This window comes from Taeniopygia guttata, chromosome 3, assembly GCF_048771995.1.
Source record: "Taeniopygia guttata chromosome 3, bTaeGut7.mat, whole genome shotgun sequence".
Taxonomy (NCBI): Eukaryota; Metazoa; Chordata; class Aves; order Passeriformes; family Estrildidae; genus Taeniopygia; species Taeniopygia guttata.
Window position 1 is genome coordinate 83,137,097 of NC_133027.1, and position 14,764 is coordinate 83,151,860.

The 14,764-nt window shown below is 36.0% G+C and overlaps 1 protein-coding gene across 5 annotated transcripts in view; it reads left to right on the plus strand.

The window, feature by feature from the left end:
• SMYD3 (SET and MYND domain containing 3) overlaps window positions 1-14,764 on the plus strand; it is a 385,012-nt gene that overhangs the window by 322,931 nt on the left and 47,317 nt on the right. For all 5 annotated transcript variants that reach the window (XM_012572411.5, XM_072927229.1, XM_072927227.1 and 2 more), the window contains one exon: window positions 12,235-12,322. In XM_012572411.5, coding sequence (XP_012427865.4) covers window positions 12,235-12,322 — 88 coding nt within the window. The remainder of the gene's footprint in view (window positions 1-12,234; window positions 12,323-14,764) is intronic.

A 14,764-nucleotide genomic window follows, 5' to 3' on the forward strand; every position in this document is an offset into this window, starting at 1 on the left:
ACTGGGATTTTTTTTCTTTCAAAGTGTATATTTTAATGAGCTATGAAGTTTTTTAAAGAAAAAGTAGAAGAAAGTGAGTGAAAATAAAAAGGTTTTTCTCATTGGTTCTCTGGATGTAATCGAAATTCTTTCTGAGAGTAAAGAAATATATCATTTACCTTTAAAAACCCAAACTAGGACAGCAAAATTGTATGGGCCGACCATAAAGTCAGCCTCTGTGGGCATGCTCTATATTTTGATCCCTCCATTTTATTGTTTTGTCTGCTCTTAGACTCACAGCTTTTGGGATAAATAACTCTTTTTACTCTGTGCAGTCTAAAAATCTACAAAACAATGTAGCTGTGATTCTGATACTGCCAGTTTGATAAATAATAGCAACATTAAAGTCAACAAATACTCTGAAATCACACCAAAATGGAGGAAGGAAAAAAGGTGGAAAAGTAGTCTACTGTTTATCAACAAATTTGTGAGTTACTTGAAATAGGACACAATTTTATTAGCTCACTGAAATTTTTTGCAATATGTCATTTTTAAGTAATTCCAGTTAAAGTTTTTGTCGTCTTTAACTCATTCCGTGTTGAAGACATTGTCTTGAAGACATCACCCAATAGTGCTTCACAGGAATCTTTTTCATTTTGAAGAAATGTTTTCAACTGTGGTTCTTAGAATTCTCCTTCATATTAGTGCATTATGTGTCTTTCTCTTCAGATTCTGAATATGCTTTCTGCATACTCCAAATTTCTGGTTCTTAATGCCATCCTGATTGTATACTATATACTTTATGATGCTTGGCAATTTGTCTTTTTTTTCATTTTTCTTAGCCAAAAAAAAAAAAATTGTCCTGATAAATCTTACCTTTCTTACAGTGTATTTTTTTCTGATATCACTTTCTGGCCATGCAATGCCTGGAAATCACTAGAAATAAATGCTGCAAATATGGTAGGTGTAAATGCTAGGTAAAGATTAGTTTCATTGCAGTGCCTGTTGTCCCAGTTTACTGAAAATTCCAATCAGAGGACAAAAATAATGGCTGGTTGTCTTAAGCAGGTTTGTGCCCATTGAGCCCATAAGTATGACCACGGTTTTACCTTACATGGGTCAATAATGGCTTTAAAAAGGCTGGGAAAAGTTTAATTTAGTGGTCCTGATTTTAATTTGGTAATCTACCCATCATTAAATCTATGAATTAACCATTCCCTCTCTTGGAAGAACACCATATTCTGTGAACCCTTTCACTGTGATCACTTTTTTGTGGTGGACATGTACCTACACTGGACAAACACAGGTCTGAATGGGAAAAGCAGTATTGTATGCATGTGTATTGCAAAGATACATGCATGGAACATGCAAGGACAGTTTTAAAGGTTTTCCTGTTTCATGAACAATATATTCCAAATCCAGTACATGGCAGGGATTGTTTTCTTTTTGTTTTGTGACCTTTGTTAGGTAATGTGAAATAGGTAATAGCTATTTCATATCTCCCTCCATAAATTAGATGCTGAAATGCCCATTATACAAGTAAAAATTTTAAAAGATGAGTTATTCCTTAGTATATCCCAGTATGAAACTTACTAAAAAGACTCACAATTCTATTTCCCATGCCACATTGTGAAAGTGCATCTTTCACTGAGATGGCTTTCTTGCCAGCTGCCTCTAGGCTTTTAAACACTCTTTCCAAGACAAATTTTATTTTAAAATATTGATTGACTGATTTAGAACCCTGTGGCAAAGTCATCAGGTATCATGACTTCACTCTAATTGCTTTTTGACAGTGTAGTAATTCAAAATTGAGGTTCTGGCTGAATTTGTAGAAAGCACTATAGGTTGAGAAAGACAGAATAATCCTCTTCAGTGCCTAAATCAGTTCCAGTCCTTAACTAATATTCTCTGAGGTGTATAAAAGCAAGAATGAGCTTATTTGAATAACAAGGAAGCCTGTAACTTTTGAGACTGTAAAACTGCAGACTAAATGCTTTGGCTTGAAAAATTGCTATGATAAGCAACGTGCTATATCTGCTTCTTGCCATAATTTAATTCATGTCACAACAATGCAATAACTAAAGCTGTAGTTATAAATTTTGTATTTGTAAGCTCAGTTCTGAGACGTGAAGAGAAACTTTTGTGTGTGTAGGAGCCAGCAGACTTTAGAAGGCTCTATGTACTCCAGCCACAAGAGTTAACAGAAGATTGTGAAATTTTTTTTGACCCACTGCAGGATGTCCTGCTGTTTTGCATGGGATTGCTCAGTGTATTGTATGGAAGATGTTGATTTTACCATAAGCACTGGTTTGAACTGGGGACTGTAGTAAAACAGTGTATCACAATTCTGCCCAAAATTTATCTGAACACCATCATGAAGAAAAATATTTTGCTGCATCATATTGATTATGGTATGAATCTTTGTCTTAGTGTTGGATAGAAACTAAAGCTCCTGCGCTTCCTTTTACGATATCTAAACAACAAAATTTTTACTCTCAAAGTATTTCTAGTGTATAGCTTTATGTAAAGCTTGCATCCTTCCCATGCACAAAAGAAATCCTTCTGAGCTCTGAGTGCATTAGATGTGATTCCAGCTACTATCTAATAATACAGTAGTTTCAATCTCTAGACATTTTGTACAGTGGAGAAAGATACTGTGAGGTTCAGTAGCTACTACACTGTATTTGGTTAAAGAAGGTGGGGGTCCATATGAAGTGAGCTGCTGCTCCCTTGCCACAAACCCTGACCTGCAGAAGAAATGTTACAAAGAAAGTGCTGAGGGAGCTTTTTGGAAGGACAGCACTCATCCATCTGACTGGGAGAAATATTTTAGGACAGTTTGTCTGTTTTCAAGTAATGAGTGAAGTACTTAGAGGAGAATACTTATCAGGACATAAAGAAATAGATTACTGGTACTGTGGGCTCTTTGGAAATCCAGTATAGATTGTGTAACACCAAATTATGTTGTTGCATCAGGTCCCATGAACAGCTGTTTTGAAGTAAATCAAGATGTCTAAATTTCAGCACAGGTTTTGTGACATAGGCTACTTCTTCTTGCTTTGAGTTATCTCGGCCCATTACCATTAAATGCTTAGGCATGTAAATACTTCTAACACTAGCAGTCAACAGGAGCCAGCTGCATGTTAGCTATCCAAACAGTAAATAAAGGCCCTGAGAAATATCCAAGGGTGTTACTATAATTTCCATGGCCTTATGACATTTTAGAGAATGTCCTTTTCACGTTTTCATATTTTTTATGAAAATTATTAAAATGTTCATAATATTGAATAGGAACAACAGTTCTAGAAAGATACTGAAAACTGTTTCAAGCACTCGTTTGCCTTATGGAGTGTTTCTGGCTGCTTCCCTTAAACCTTGTAAGAACCTTTACTGTTTAAGTTGGTGTTAGTCAGGGGACAGTCAGTAATAATTCTCCAAAGAAGTTACTGAAATTACTAAAACACTATACATCATCTTTTTAAAGTATTTGCAAACCTCTTTAATTATATTAAACTAATATTAATCTAGTCATAAGTCAAATATGTTTGCAAAATTCTAGAGGAGGAAACTCCAGGTATTGTACTCACTCAGGGAGCTGCAGTTGTAAAAAATGAACTCAACCTCCTTTATTCATGACCTTAAAAAACTTGGGAGACTGGAGAGTATGGATTTGAGTACTCATGCTAAATATTCAAGAAGCATACTAGTGAGTTAGGAACCAGTTTTTATCAGTAGTCTAGGAATTTTGAGATCCAGCAAATATTTTAAGGTGTAGAGTGGATTGATCTACTATCTATGATCTTAATCATGTTGCTGAAGTAAATAATATTTTTTTTACATTGCAGTATTATAAAACAGAATTACTATAGCTACAATTTCATCATGTGGTATCTCATGCATTAAGGTATTAAATTGTTTTGATATTAGTATTTAAAAATAGTATCTAAATTAATGTCAGTATATCTTCAGTGAGAACCAATAACTCAATGGGCACAGTTCTTCAGATCACTAAAGCATATATTGAACTTCACAAGTAACTACACTTCTACTTAGTGAAGTATTTAGTCATTTGCATAGATATTAACTTCCATGGGATTTACATATGCTTTTAAACTTAAGTGCACTGATTTCAGTGAACTGATGAATGTGGATTGGATTATACTTTGTGAATAACTGAAAATTCTGAGTATTTTGGACCTACAAATCTCTTCCGAGCCACTAAATGCACTCATTTGCACTCCATATCTCCACAGTTTGCAGAATTAGGAAGATTTGCCTTATAGCTGTCAGTTTGTGTGCTGTGAGAGACCTAGAGATTGTCTAAACAAATGTGTAATGTTGAAGACAGTCTGTGAAATACCAGTCTCGCTGTTGCTGGGGATTAGGCTGAACAGTATCCTTGCTCAGGTAAATGAACTAACACAAAGGGGTTTTTTTGTACTGATGCTGGGAATTACAATGGAATTACAAACGTGACAAGAATTTTTGGGTGATCTGGCATAATGCCCTGTTTCACTCCTGCTAAGCTGTAATTTCCTTTGCTTTTCCTCACTTCTGGTTTTTACGTGTTGATAAGTAGTGAACTTCTATTTATTGTTCTTCCCACTATCCAATCAATTTTTATTCTGCTTGTAACCTATGCAGCTTGGATGGGAATTGTGCAGTCAGCCCTAAGCTTCTGGCACAGGGAGGTTTATAAAGGCACTGCTGTTATAGACACAAAACTCAGTCCTGTTGCTCATCATCCTGACTGAGGTCTTGAGCCTGCAAAGTGTCAGTCATCCCCAGGGGCCTGGGCTCTGTGTGACACAAGGATAGCCCCTGTGCAAGTATGACTCCAAAAAGAGTTAGCAGTATGAAAGGGACCTAGTTTAAAAGAATATATGGTAAATGTTTTGGTCAAAAACCAGAATGATTTATACTTTACTAAAATTACTTCAGACTGCATTAAATACATGTGCCTTTCATTTGAGGAGTATCCAGGTAACAAGATGCTATGATGTAGTTTAGCTGCTAAGCCCTGTGTATTTATTATATTTTGACAGACCTGTCTAGATACTGTTGTGCTTTCTTGCTAGGTAGCCTAGCATCCTTTCATATTGCTTTTTAAGGGAGAAAATGCTGCAGTAGTGTTTGTAACATTGTAGTAGTTTGCTGAGATTTTTATCACAAAGTGTAGGTGTAAAACAGAAAAGCTCTAATTACAACACTTGATCTGGGAGCATTATTGGGTTTAAAGAAGTTCTCTTGGGCTCTGATGTTTGAAACTGAGGAAAATTTTGAGCTTTTTTTGGTGTATTTTCTCTTACTACAGGAATTTTTCTATATGCACACTCTAAATATATAAATACTCTAGAGGTTGTTCTGACAACATACTTAAATATTAAATCACCATAACAATTAGTTATATATAATGCTTGCCAAATAATTCCAAAGTGTGTTCATAATAACCCTGTTTGTACAGTACACAGCATTTTCATGAATGAAGTGGAAGTAATTGAAAAAACATTGCCAGTAAAATTAATGAATGACAAAGACTAAGAGAATAAGAAACATTTCTGAGAACAGGTAAATAATAAAGAGTAACTGGAATTGCTGGTAAATTGGACCTGTTGAAATATAATGCACTACCAAAGATGAAGCACATATTCTACATCTGAAGGGGGGATCTACAGTTACGATTTATTTCACCACCTCAGAGAGCTACAGGATAAATGTCATCATCTGAGCTAGTTGCTCTAGGCTTTTTTTATGGATGAAATAGAGAAGAATGAACACACTTTGACTGTTATTCATCTGACATATTTTAGAAGCCTGCTTTAGGATGAGTTGCACCAAGAGAGTGTTTCTTTGTCATATAGAAGAGAGGCCCAAATACCTACATTTGAGCAGATGAATCTCAGCATGGGTGTCTGAACAGAAATGGAAAACATTGTGTTTTCCTCTGGCAAGGAAAGCTAATGTGACCCTTGAATCTATATAGCAAGGGAGTGAGTAGAAAGAATTATTTTCTTCACTATAAAACATTTATGAGATTGCCCATATGTCATACAAAATACAGATGCAGTGATCTTTGAAAAGGCTGTTTGAAAATGTGTGCGTCTAAAAAAATCACAGAAATTAATAGCTGAAATGGGATTGCAGTGAAGGAGAATGGAGTATGACTCTGACAGAAATGCAATTACTATTTTCTGCTGGGCAGATTGTGAACCTGGCCGATAGCGGACTTGCAGCTGTAGAAGTTAAGAATTGTTTGTCTGTTTGGTCCTCTTACTTTATAGTTTGGCTTAAATAAATCTAAGATGACTTTATCTTAGTCACATTTAATTTTGTTAAATTAAACTGACTTCTTAAAATAGACTTGCTGATCTTAACTTTCTCTATATTGAAAGCATTTCATTTTAATAACTTTCCTACAGCTCTTTTTGATGTCACTTTTAAATTTCTGCATAAATATAGTAATGTTATAGCTAAGTTGGATAATGTTAAGGGAAGGTTATTCATACTGCTCTATGAAGGTGTTTGTCTTTTTGCACTACTTCTATGCAGAATCTAGGGGAACGTTCATCTTGATCTGAATGCCTAAGTAGAGAACTTAAATGTGAATGGTGTGAAGAACTGCTAAATTTTCAAATATCTATATGATTTAGAGTGTTAACAGCCTGTTCAGCTCTTATGAACTTCCAGACACCAGAGCCAGTAATCCATGAAGAGCTGGTATTGATTGTGTGAGGGAATGCAGCCTGCCTAATACTGAGCAATGTACTGCACAGATTCAATATGGCATCCAGCTCTAATATGTCTTATTTTACTCTGAGAATTCAAAAATAAAAAGTACAAATTCAATTTGTTCAGAAGTTGAAGCCCATCCCCTCCCAATAGCCTTACAGGGAACACAGCGTTGTTTTTGTCTGAAAATAGAGTACCTTTGGAATTGTCATGTATCTCAGCCATGTGACAGAAAAGACAAGACAAGGACAACCTTATGTGGGTTGCAAAGGATAGATAACTGGTATTTGTGAACCTGGCATTATTTTTCATGGAGCAGGGAAAGGGAGCTTTTAAAACTTCAGAAATCACATGTAAATCTTGAGTCATGACGGGGCTGTGTGCACTGATAATTTCATGTACCTGTAGTTCTTAATGAAGTACTTTCACAAGACTGAAGGTGAGTGAATCCTCAGCTGCAGGCTTCTATAAACCACAGCCCTCAGCGTTAGAGATGAGAAATATTTGATTCTGAGTTTAAACTTTACCCAGAAAATGTTTCATAGGAGGTGGCCTCAGCTATTTTGAGGAAGCACTCAAGTGTGCTTTTTCTTTTGCTATGTCTGTAGCTGCCTGCACCTGTGATTGCCTGGCAGGCCCTCATGCCCTCTTTGCTCTAAAGAACTCATGTCAGAAATTTAGTATAGCTGCAATATCACAGCTTGCATATCACATTTTCTCACTGACACTTTGCTTCATCTTTCTGAAAGGGAAACTTCAGAAGATGTGCAGTTTCTTTACTCATTTAATGCTTTTCTTTGCTGTCTAGAATAAAACAATGAGTTACTGAGTTTACTGGAAACAAACATTCAGTAACTCCTGCACTTTAAAATAGAATCAAAAATAGAAAATCATTATTTATACTTTCAGAGTACAGTGTATTAGTTCTAAAATATCATGCCATAATTTAAATGTGTATGAGCTCCTCTGTTCTGTTCAGATGCACATCTGTAGCTGCTTAAATGTTTAGAAATTTTAAAAAATTAAGCAAATCATATGGGATGGACAACAGTTTGTCTGAAATGTTTATGTATCTGAGGTGAAATGTTTATGTATTTGAGGTATCCATAGCTTTTAAAGTATTAGAAGTATTACAATTCAGAAAACTTAAAAGTTAAAACTTCCACAAAAAAGAGAGAACAGGGTTATCTGCTGCTGTTACATGGGATTATTATTATGTAGAAATAGATTTTGTGTTCAGAAAACACTATTATTATTTACTGTGATTTCTCAGTCTTGCAGAAATATCATATCCAATCATATTTCTTGTTAGATTCCTAATTTCTGTTTGAACTATGGTTTATATGTTTTTATCCTTTGTAAAATTGACATTTGCTGGTTACATTGCATCCTTTTAATCTATCTGTATATTTAAAAGAGCAGATATTGGTCAGGGAAAACTTTAGTCCTTCTTCACTTGTCTCAGGGCTGCCTGGAAGTCCAATACCTCCTACAAAGCTTTGCTTTTTTCTGCCTATGTGGGACTGGATACCTGAATGCTGAAAATAGGCATATAATGAAGATGCCCTTGGACATACTTCAAATAGGAGGAATTATGGGAGGGAGAAAAAGTGGTATAGGGGTTATTTACCATTTAGATTTTCCAGTTGCCACTTCTCCCTTTCCTGAAGGGAGATGGGGAATGCTTCATGCTTTCCTCTCTGTGGACAATGCTGGGATTGTTTCTCTACCTCCACCTATGATAAGGAGAAAGATTAAGTTTGTAGAGAGAACAGAAAATCCATGTCTTATAATTGTACTGTAACCTAAATGTGAAAGGAGAACTAGTCCTTAATCAATCTTTCTAATGGTCAGGAGAGTTTTGGAGGTGCAGTGCATAACACACAAGCAGTGGTGGGGCTGTGGGAGCACTTTTAGGGAGAGGACAATGGTGCTTGCTGGTTAGCATGTGCTTTTTTTTGGTAAGAGAAATATCTTCTCTCAGAAGACATGCTGTCCATGTGGGAATCTTTTAGCAATCAGGGTTATTAATGCTGGGATCACAAAGAACAGTGATTGCTATCTCTGTGTGTGAAAGAATTGGTGCCTGAAATTAATAGAAAGGGAGCACTTTCAGTGTAAGAAACAGAAGAGTAACTGAGGGAAGGAGTGGTGTGAAGGAACAGGAAGGAAAGAGAAGCATTTATCTGTAGTTTGTAGATTATACTCCTTTCTAAGGAGAGTTCCATTAAGGATGGAATGTGTTAAGGACACAGAAAAGATAGAGAGAGAAGTAATTCTTAGATATAAATACTAGAGAATGGAACAAGTGATTATTTTAAAATGCTTATTTCTGTGGTGTCTGATGCCTGTACTTTTTTCATGAGATGGTGCTTTTATAATAAAATTATAATAATAATAAAATTTCCTATCACTTAAAACTAGAACTGCAGATCATTTTATATTTGACCAGTCTTCAAAAAGATTACAAAACTTATCAGATACCTTCCAGGTTTCTTATTTCTCTCTCTTTTGTTAATACTTTGTAATTAGATTATCTGGTCTAATTATTTTTTGGACCAAGAGAAAAATATTTTGTTGTTCTGAGAAGCAAACTCTTGTGTTTAGTGTCAGAATTAGAAATAAGGAAAATAATTACGTAGAAATTGCCAGGACTTCCTTCTTTTTCAAAAGCCTCTTTTTTTTCTTCAGCTGGTGTTCTTTTCTATAAGTGAAAAAAATCTCTCTTTATTGTTGGCAGCTCTGCACACCTGGAGGTTTGATCGGGAACATGTTCTCAAGGGAGATGTTTGAAAGGATGTTACTCCACAGAAAGCTGTTTCTCCCATAGCTGTTATAGCCATGCTCTTAGATTGAATTTAAAAATTCTGTGTAACTTTTAATCATGTTTAATCATGTTTTAATCATAACTTTTACTTATTTTCATAATTCCAACTCCGAGGCACCTTTGTGTTTTTAACTGGCTTAATTATATAACATGGCCATGCCTTTGAAGGTGTTGTACAAGGGAGAGACACAACTTACCTGGAGAAACTTATTAGGCTGGAAGGCAGTGTTCCCATTGACATCCTCTCCTTGTTGTTTTGCAAGGAGGCAAACAGACAAATTTTTGTATTTGCCTGTTTGGAAATAGCCTCCATACCTTGAACTAGAGCTTTTAGGAAAGGACAGGATTTCCTTCATGTGTGGAAATCTGATGAAGAACAGTAGAAGTGTAAAATGCCGAGCTAGCTGTAGCCTTGCTTGTCCTTATGTCAGCCCAATCCCTAAAATGCCTCATATTGAGAACACAGAAAACGTGTCAATGAAACCTGTGACTTAAATCTTTCCCAGAGCGGGGCATCCTGCCCAGATCCCTCCATCCTAAACTCTCATACAAAAAGGATCAAGGCCATGAATCCAGAGAGGGCTGGGGGATTTTTGGTCCAACAGACAGTCTCTATTCTCTAGCTGGATATGAAGCCAGTGTTGACTTAACCCTATGCACTAGAGTGAAGGCTGGAACCCCCAACCTTGCCCTGCTTTATGCTGCTAATTAAATGCTAGAAAACAACAGTAACTCAAACAGCTGCACTAGACAGAGAAAGATTAATCCCATCTGAGTGAACACTTTACTCATTCATCCATCAGTCTTGCTATGTGCAAATTGAGCCCCAAGTCTTTGGCCTTGCTGCGTAGTTGTTTTCCTTCTTTCATTTATAAATCTCTCTCAATTCCCATGCTTCTGAGGTTTTAGTTGCTAGGCTTACAATGTGTTAGAGAAACACTCTGACTGATACTTAGGCTAGTGAGAAAAGATAACTCAAAACAATTTTTCTGGTTTGGTAGCTCCTTAAATGGAAGATTTCACAGACATCATTATTAGTATCTTATAGACTGGATAATTTTTTTAGATCAGTCAATGAGCAGCACTTGATCCATGAAGGCATTTTAAAGAGATTGTTTCAGGTTAACCAGCTGTGTTCAGAAATAGATACAGTCCCACAAAAATCAGTAGAGGTTACATTGGCAATAAGAGATTCAGTGTCTGTCCACTGCAAAGCTGGAAGAGGGCTGGGCAGGTTTGTTCACTGTGTTGATAAAATTTCGATGGTATGAGTTGGTTTGTCCTAACATTCACCTTATGCCTTCTGGTGGCAAATTCAGCTCTGCACAAAATTATTTCCGGGTGATAATTTTGATCAGAGAACTGATTGTAAGGGAAGTTTATGTTCAAAATGCAGTGGGGTCAGGCCGCCCTCCTTGTAAGGCCCTACAGGAAGGTAGGGCAGCTGAGAACAACCTTGATTTAATCTTGAGTTAATCATCCCAGGAATCCACAGAGGTCTGCTGTTTCATGAAGCAGATGGAAAGTCAAAACTTCAAGTTAAATGTGAAACTGAGTGCTAATTCTCACTGTAATTTTTTTTTTTTTCTGAATTTATGGCAAATGGGGAGGAGTGGAATAAGAAAATGATAAATTTCTAAGCAGTTACAGATGATGGGCTTTTCAGTGGAGGTATTTCTGTGATTCCTGGTGAGCATCTCTTGGTTACAAAGTGCTTGGTAAGATTTTAACACACTTTCTCTGTTCCTCTGCAGGCCTCTACACCTGCTGAAGGCTGATCTTTTTAGAACCTAATTTAAAATATTCCTGCAAGACTTTATACTTAAAAAACCTCTTATTCAAAGTTGCAGGGCCTTTTATAAGGAGAGAGTGGTAATGAACTTCAGTGTATTACAGGCCAGAGTTTTAAAGGTATTTAAGTTCTATAGCAATGGAAATTGAAGAACTAGATGCTTTTGGAAATTCCACAATATGCTTAACAGCATCTGTAGATGCTTTAATGCATTTGTTCCAATTGGTTTGCCTAAGGTTCAGTTAGTCACTGCTAGAGACTTGAAATGGGAAACTTTCTCTTTAATGCTGTAGCCATTAATCATCTTTACTTTCTTTATGAGAAAGCGATGGGAAAAGGTAGCTGTTTGTAGAATCCAATGGACTAGGGAAGAAATATTAATGCTTTGAATGAAAGTTCAGCTTTTTTCTGAGTTGTAGACTTCTCCTGGAACCTCATGTTTATAACTGTAATGGAAGAAGCTGAACTTCCACTGTTTGTCTCTATAATCACCATGTGGTTAAGTAAAATTATTTGCTAAATCCTTTCTACAGTGTGCTTAAGGGAAGTCTTAGGCAGCAGGTCTTTGAAAGAATTTGATCTCCTCAATGCATTTTGATAACAAAAACGTGCTATTATTTCTTTTCTTCTGATTGATCAGAGTTCTTGTTGCAAACTTAATATCTGATTTGAGTGTTTAATGTTTTCAAGTCTGCATTGATTTTTCTTTATATCATCTCATTTTCTTACAAAAACAGGGTGAGTATGAATTCCAGATGAAATGGGTTTTTTGTGTTTACAAAAAATAGCAATACAGTTTCTACTTGTTGCTTTTAACAGTGGCATCCTTTTACCCTGTTTTTCATCGTTACTGCATATTGTCATTTTACTGGTTTTCTCATTGTATGCATTTGTTTCCATTATCCAGGATGCTGAGAAATTGGCTGGTGAAGAACATGCCTGGAAAGAAGTCAAGGATGCTGTAAATGAAGTGGGATATCCAAAATCAAAAGAAGGTATCCTTTCAGTGACAGGCTACAGTCCATCATTCAGTTGTGAAAAGATCCCCTTAGTATGCAGTTCATCTCTTGAGATTAGGTTCCTTACATTTGCATTCTTTTTATTGTAATGTTTTTTTAATTAATTTGATGTTTAAAATGTGTAAAAATCTTAACTGTATTAATAAGAGAGTCTCTCATTACTTGGAGTGGAACTGCTTTGTGGCAGGGATAGTAGCTACCAAGGACATGAAGAGATCTTTTGGCTCTGATTTAGATTTCTGCTATCACTGCCCACCATTTCATTTAAATCCACTTCTAAATGAAAGAAAGCTTAATTTAGAATGTTGTAAAATTCTTTTTTCCATTGAACATTTACAGGTTCTCATTCTTTGCATGAAAATGACAATAACAAGGAAATAATCACAGACAGGTTCACAGCAGACATTATGGCATCATTATAATAAGATATAATAATATATAATAATAATTGATAATTAAGCAAATTGAATGAAATTATCTTGCACTAATAAACAGAACTGCAGTCTAATGGCTGTCATGTAGATATTCAATCCAATTAAAGAGATTAGTGAACAGCAGCAACTAAGAAAAGATGAGCAGAAGAGAGGTGGAGATTTTTACTAGAATACTATGGGTTTATTAATCTCTTTCTTATCTTGCTCTATTCAGTGGAATTTCACTGACTGGGAATTTGGCCTATTGTGGCCAGATACCTTACCATTTTGAGAAACATAGGCTTTCTCTCAAGCTAGAAAGAATTTAAACTTCCAGTACTCCTTCTTGGCAGCATGAAAAACAAGTTTGTATAGTGATATTGCAGGCTGGAAACAAGTGATCACAATTTTTACAATAACAAAACACCCAACCCATTACACTGAGTTTGATTCTTTCTCATCCAGAGAGATTAATTTTTTAGCAAAGGGGAAACAATCATCTCACCTTGTTTTAAACTCACATAGTTTCTAGTTTCTTTTAAGTTCCTCTATAGTCACTGGATTGAAACAGACAGTACTAAAATAGATCTTCAGGGCCCGTGTTTCAACCTGCCTGTTAAATTATAGATATGCAACCCAAAGGTGCAATAGCTCCTATACTTAAACTGTGTAGTGAGAATACTGGTCCTATTTAATGTTCCTGTATTAAATTGCAGGAGAAGTTGCATTAATGTATTTTGTAAGTGTCTTTAATTAAGATTACTGATTTAACTGATACTTAAAAATTGTTCAAGTGCACGATAATAAAAGGCATCTGAACTGGTTGGAAAAATCAGTTCTTGTTATCTGTTCAGCTTCTGTTTTCAGTCATGGACTATTTGAAATGTGTCATCTTTCCTTTCACCATACCACAATAGCAGTGTTAACTGACATGCAGTGGCAAGTGCAGTATTGAAGAGGGAACTTGACTTTTGTCCACTTGCCAATAATGAGTAGAAAACCTTCCTGGCAGACTGAGACACATAGTTATTAGCTCCTGCTAATATCATTTGTTTGATAAATTAAACCAACAGTTTCTACAGTTAAGAAAGTTGGTGACCCCCACACTCTGACCTACTGACTGTAGCTGATGTGGTGTTGAAATGCTAAATTTAGAGTTAGAGCTGCTTGGGGCAGTCCTCCTCTGTCGCCCTGATTCTTGAGTTTTCTAAAGCCTTCTGAGTTTACATTCTATTGGGAAACTTTCCCACACAGTTTCTGTAAATAACATGTTGTTTTGCATTCCTTCATGGGGGTGGAGAGACTTGATGTACTAGTGCTTTGTCCAATGTCTTTGGAGAGGTGGCCCATTCACTCTCCAATCCACTGTCACCTTTGGAGAAGTATAAAAGTTTGAGTCAGAAAATAAACTTTCTCTTTTGCCTTGCAAGGTGGCAGGTGGCTCGCGTTGTGCTTTCTTGTGTCCTATAGCGACACTCCTCTACTCCTGGGCTGATGTGGGACATGCAGCTCTTTGGTACTGTTGCAGCTGATGGCAGGTTTTCTAGTTTGCAATTTTACATACCTGCAAATTTGGTCCCAAGAGATTTTGTTATATAGCACATCAAATCTCAGACGCTAGTGAGTGAACAAAGCAGAATAATGAGAAGTAAAAGAAGACATCCTGTGCATCAGCTAAGATGATAATCTTTCAAGAATGTCAGTGGTTTGTACTTTCTACAAAAATCATATGAAGTGGAAATAACATCCCTCATTCTTCTGTTTTTTGTCCTTAATCAGTTGTAAAGAATACATGGATGTTTGCCAAAGATATAAAGGTTAAGGTGCAATGTTATAATAACACATTTTTTTCCTTATATGGCTCTTTCAGTCCAAGGGCATGAGAGCAATTCACAAATAATCAGTTTAGCCTTGTAACAGCCATGCTATAAATCCTAACCCATGGTGGTAGCATTCTTAAATTTAAGTGTGTAAATATTCCTATGTTCAAGATGGACTAATTAAT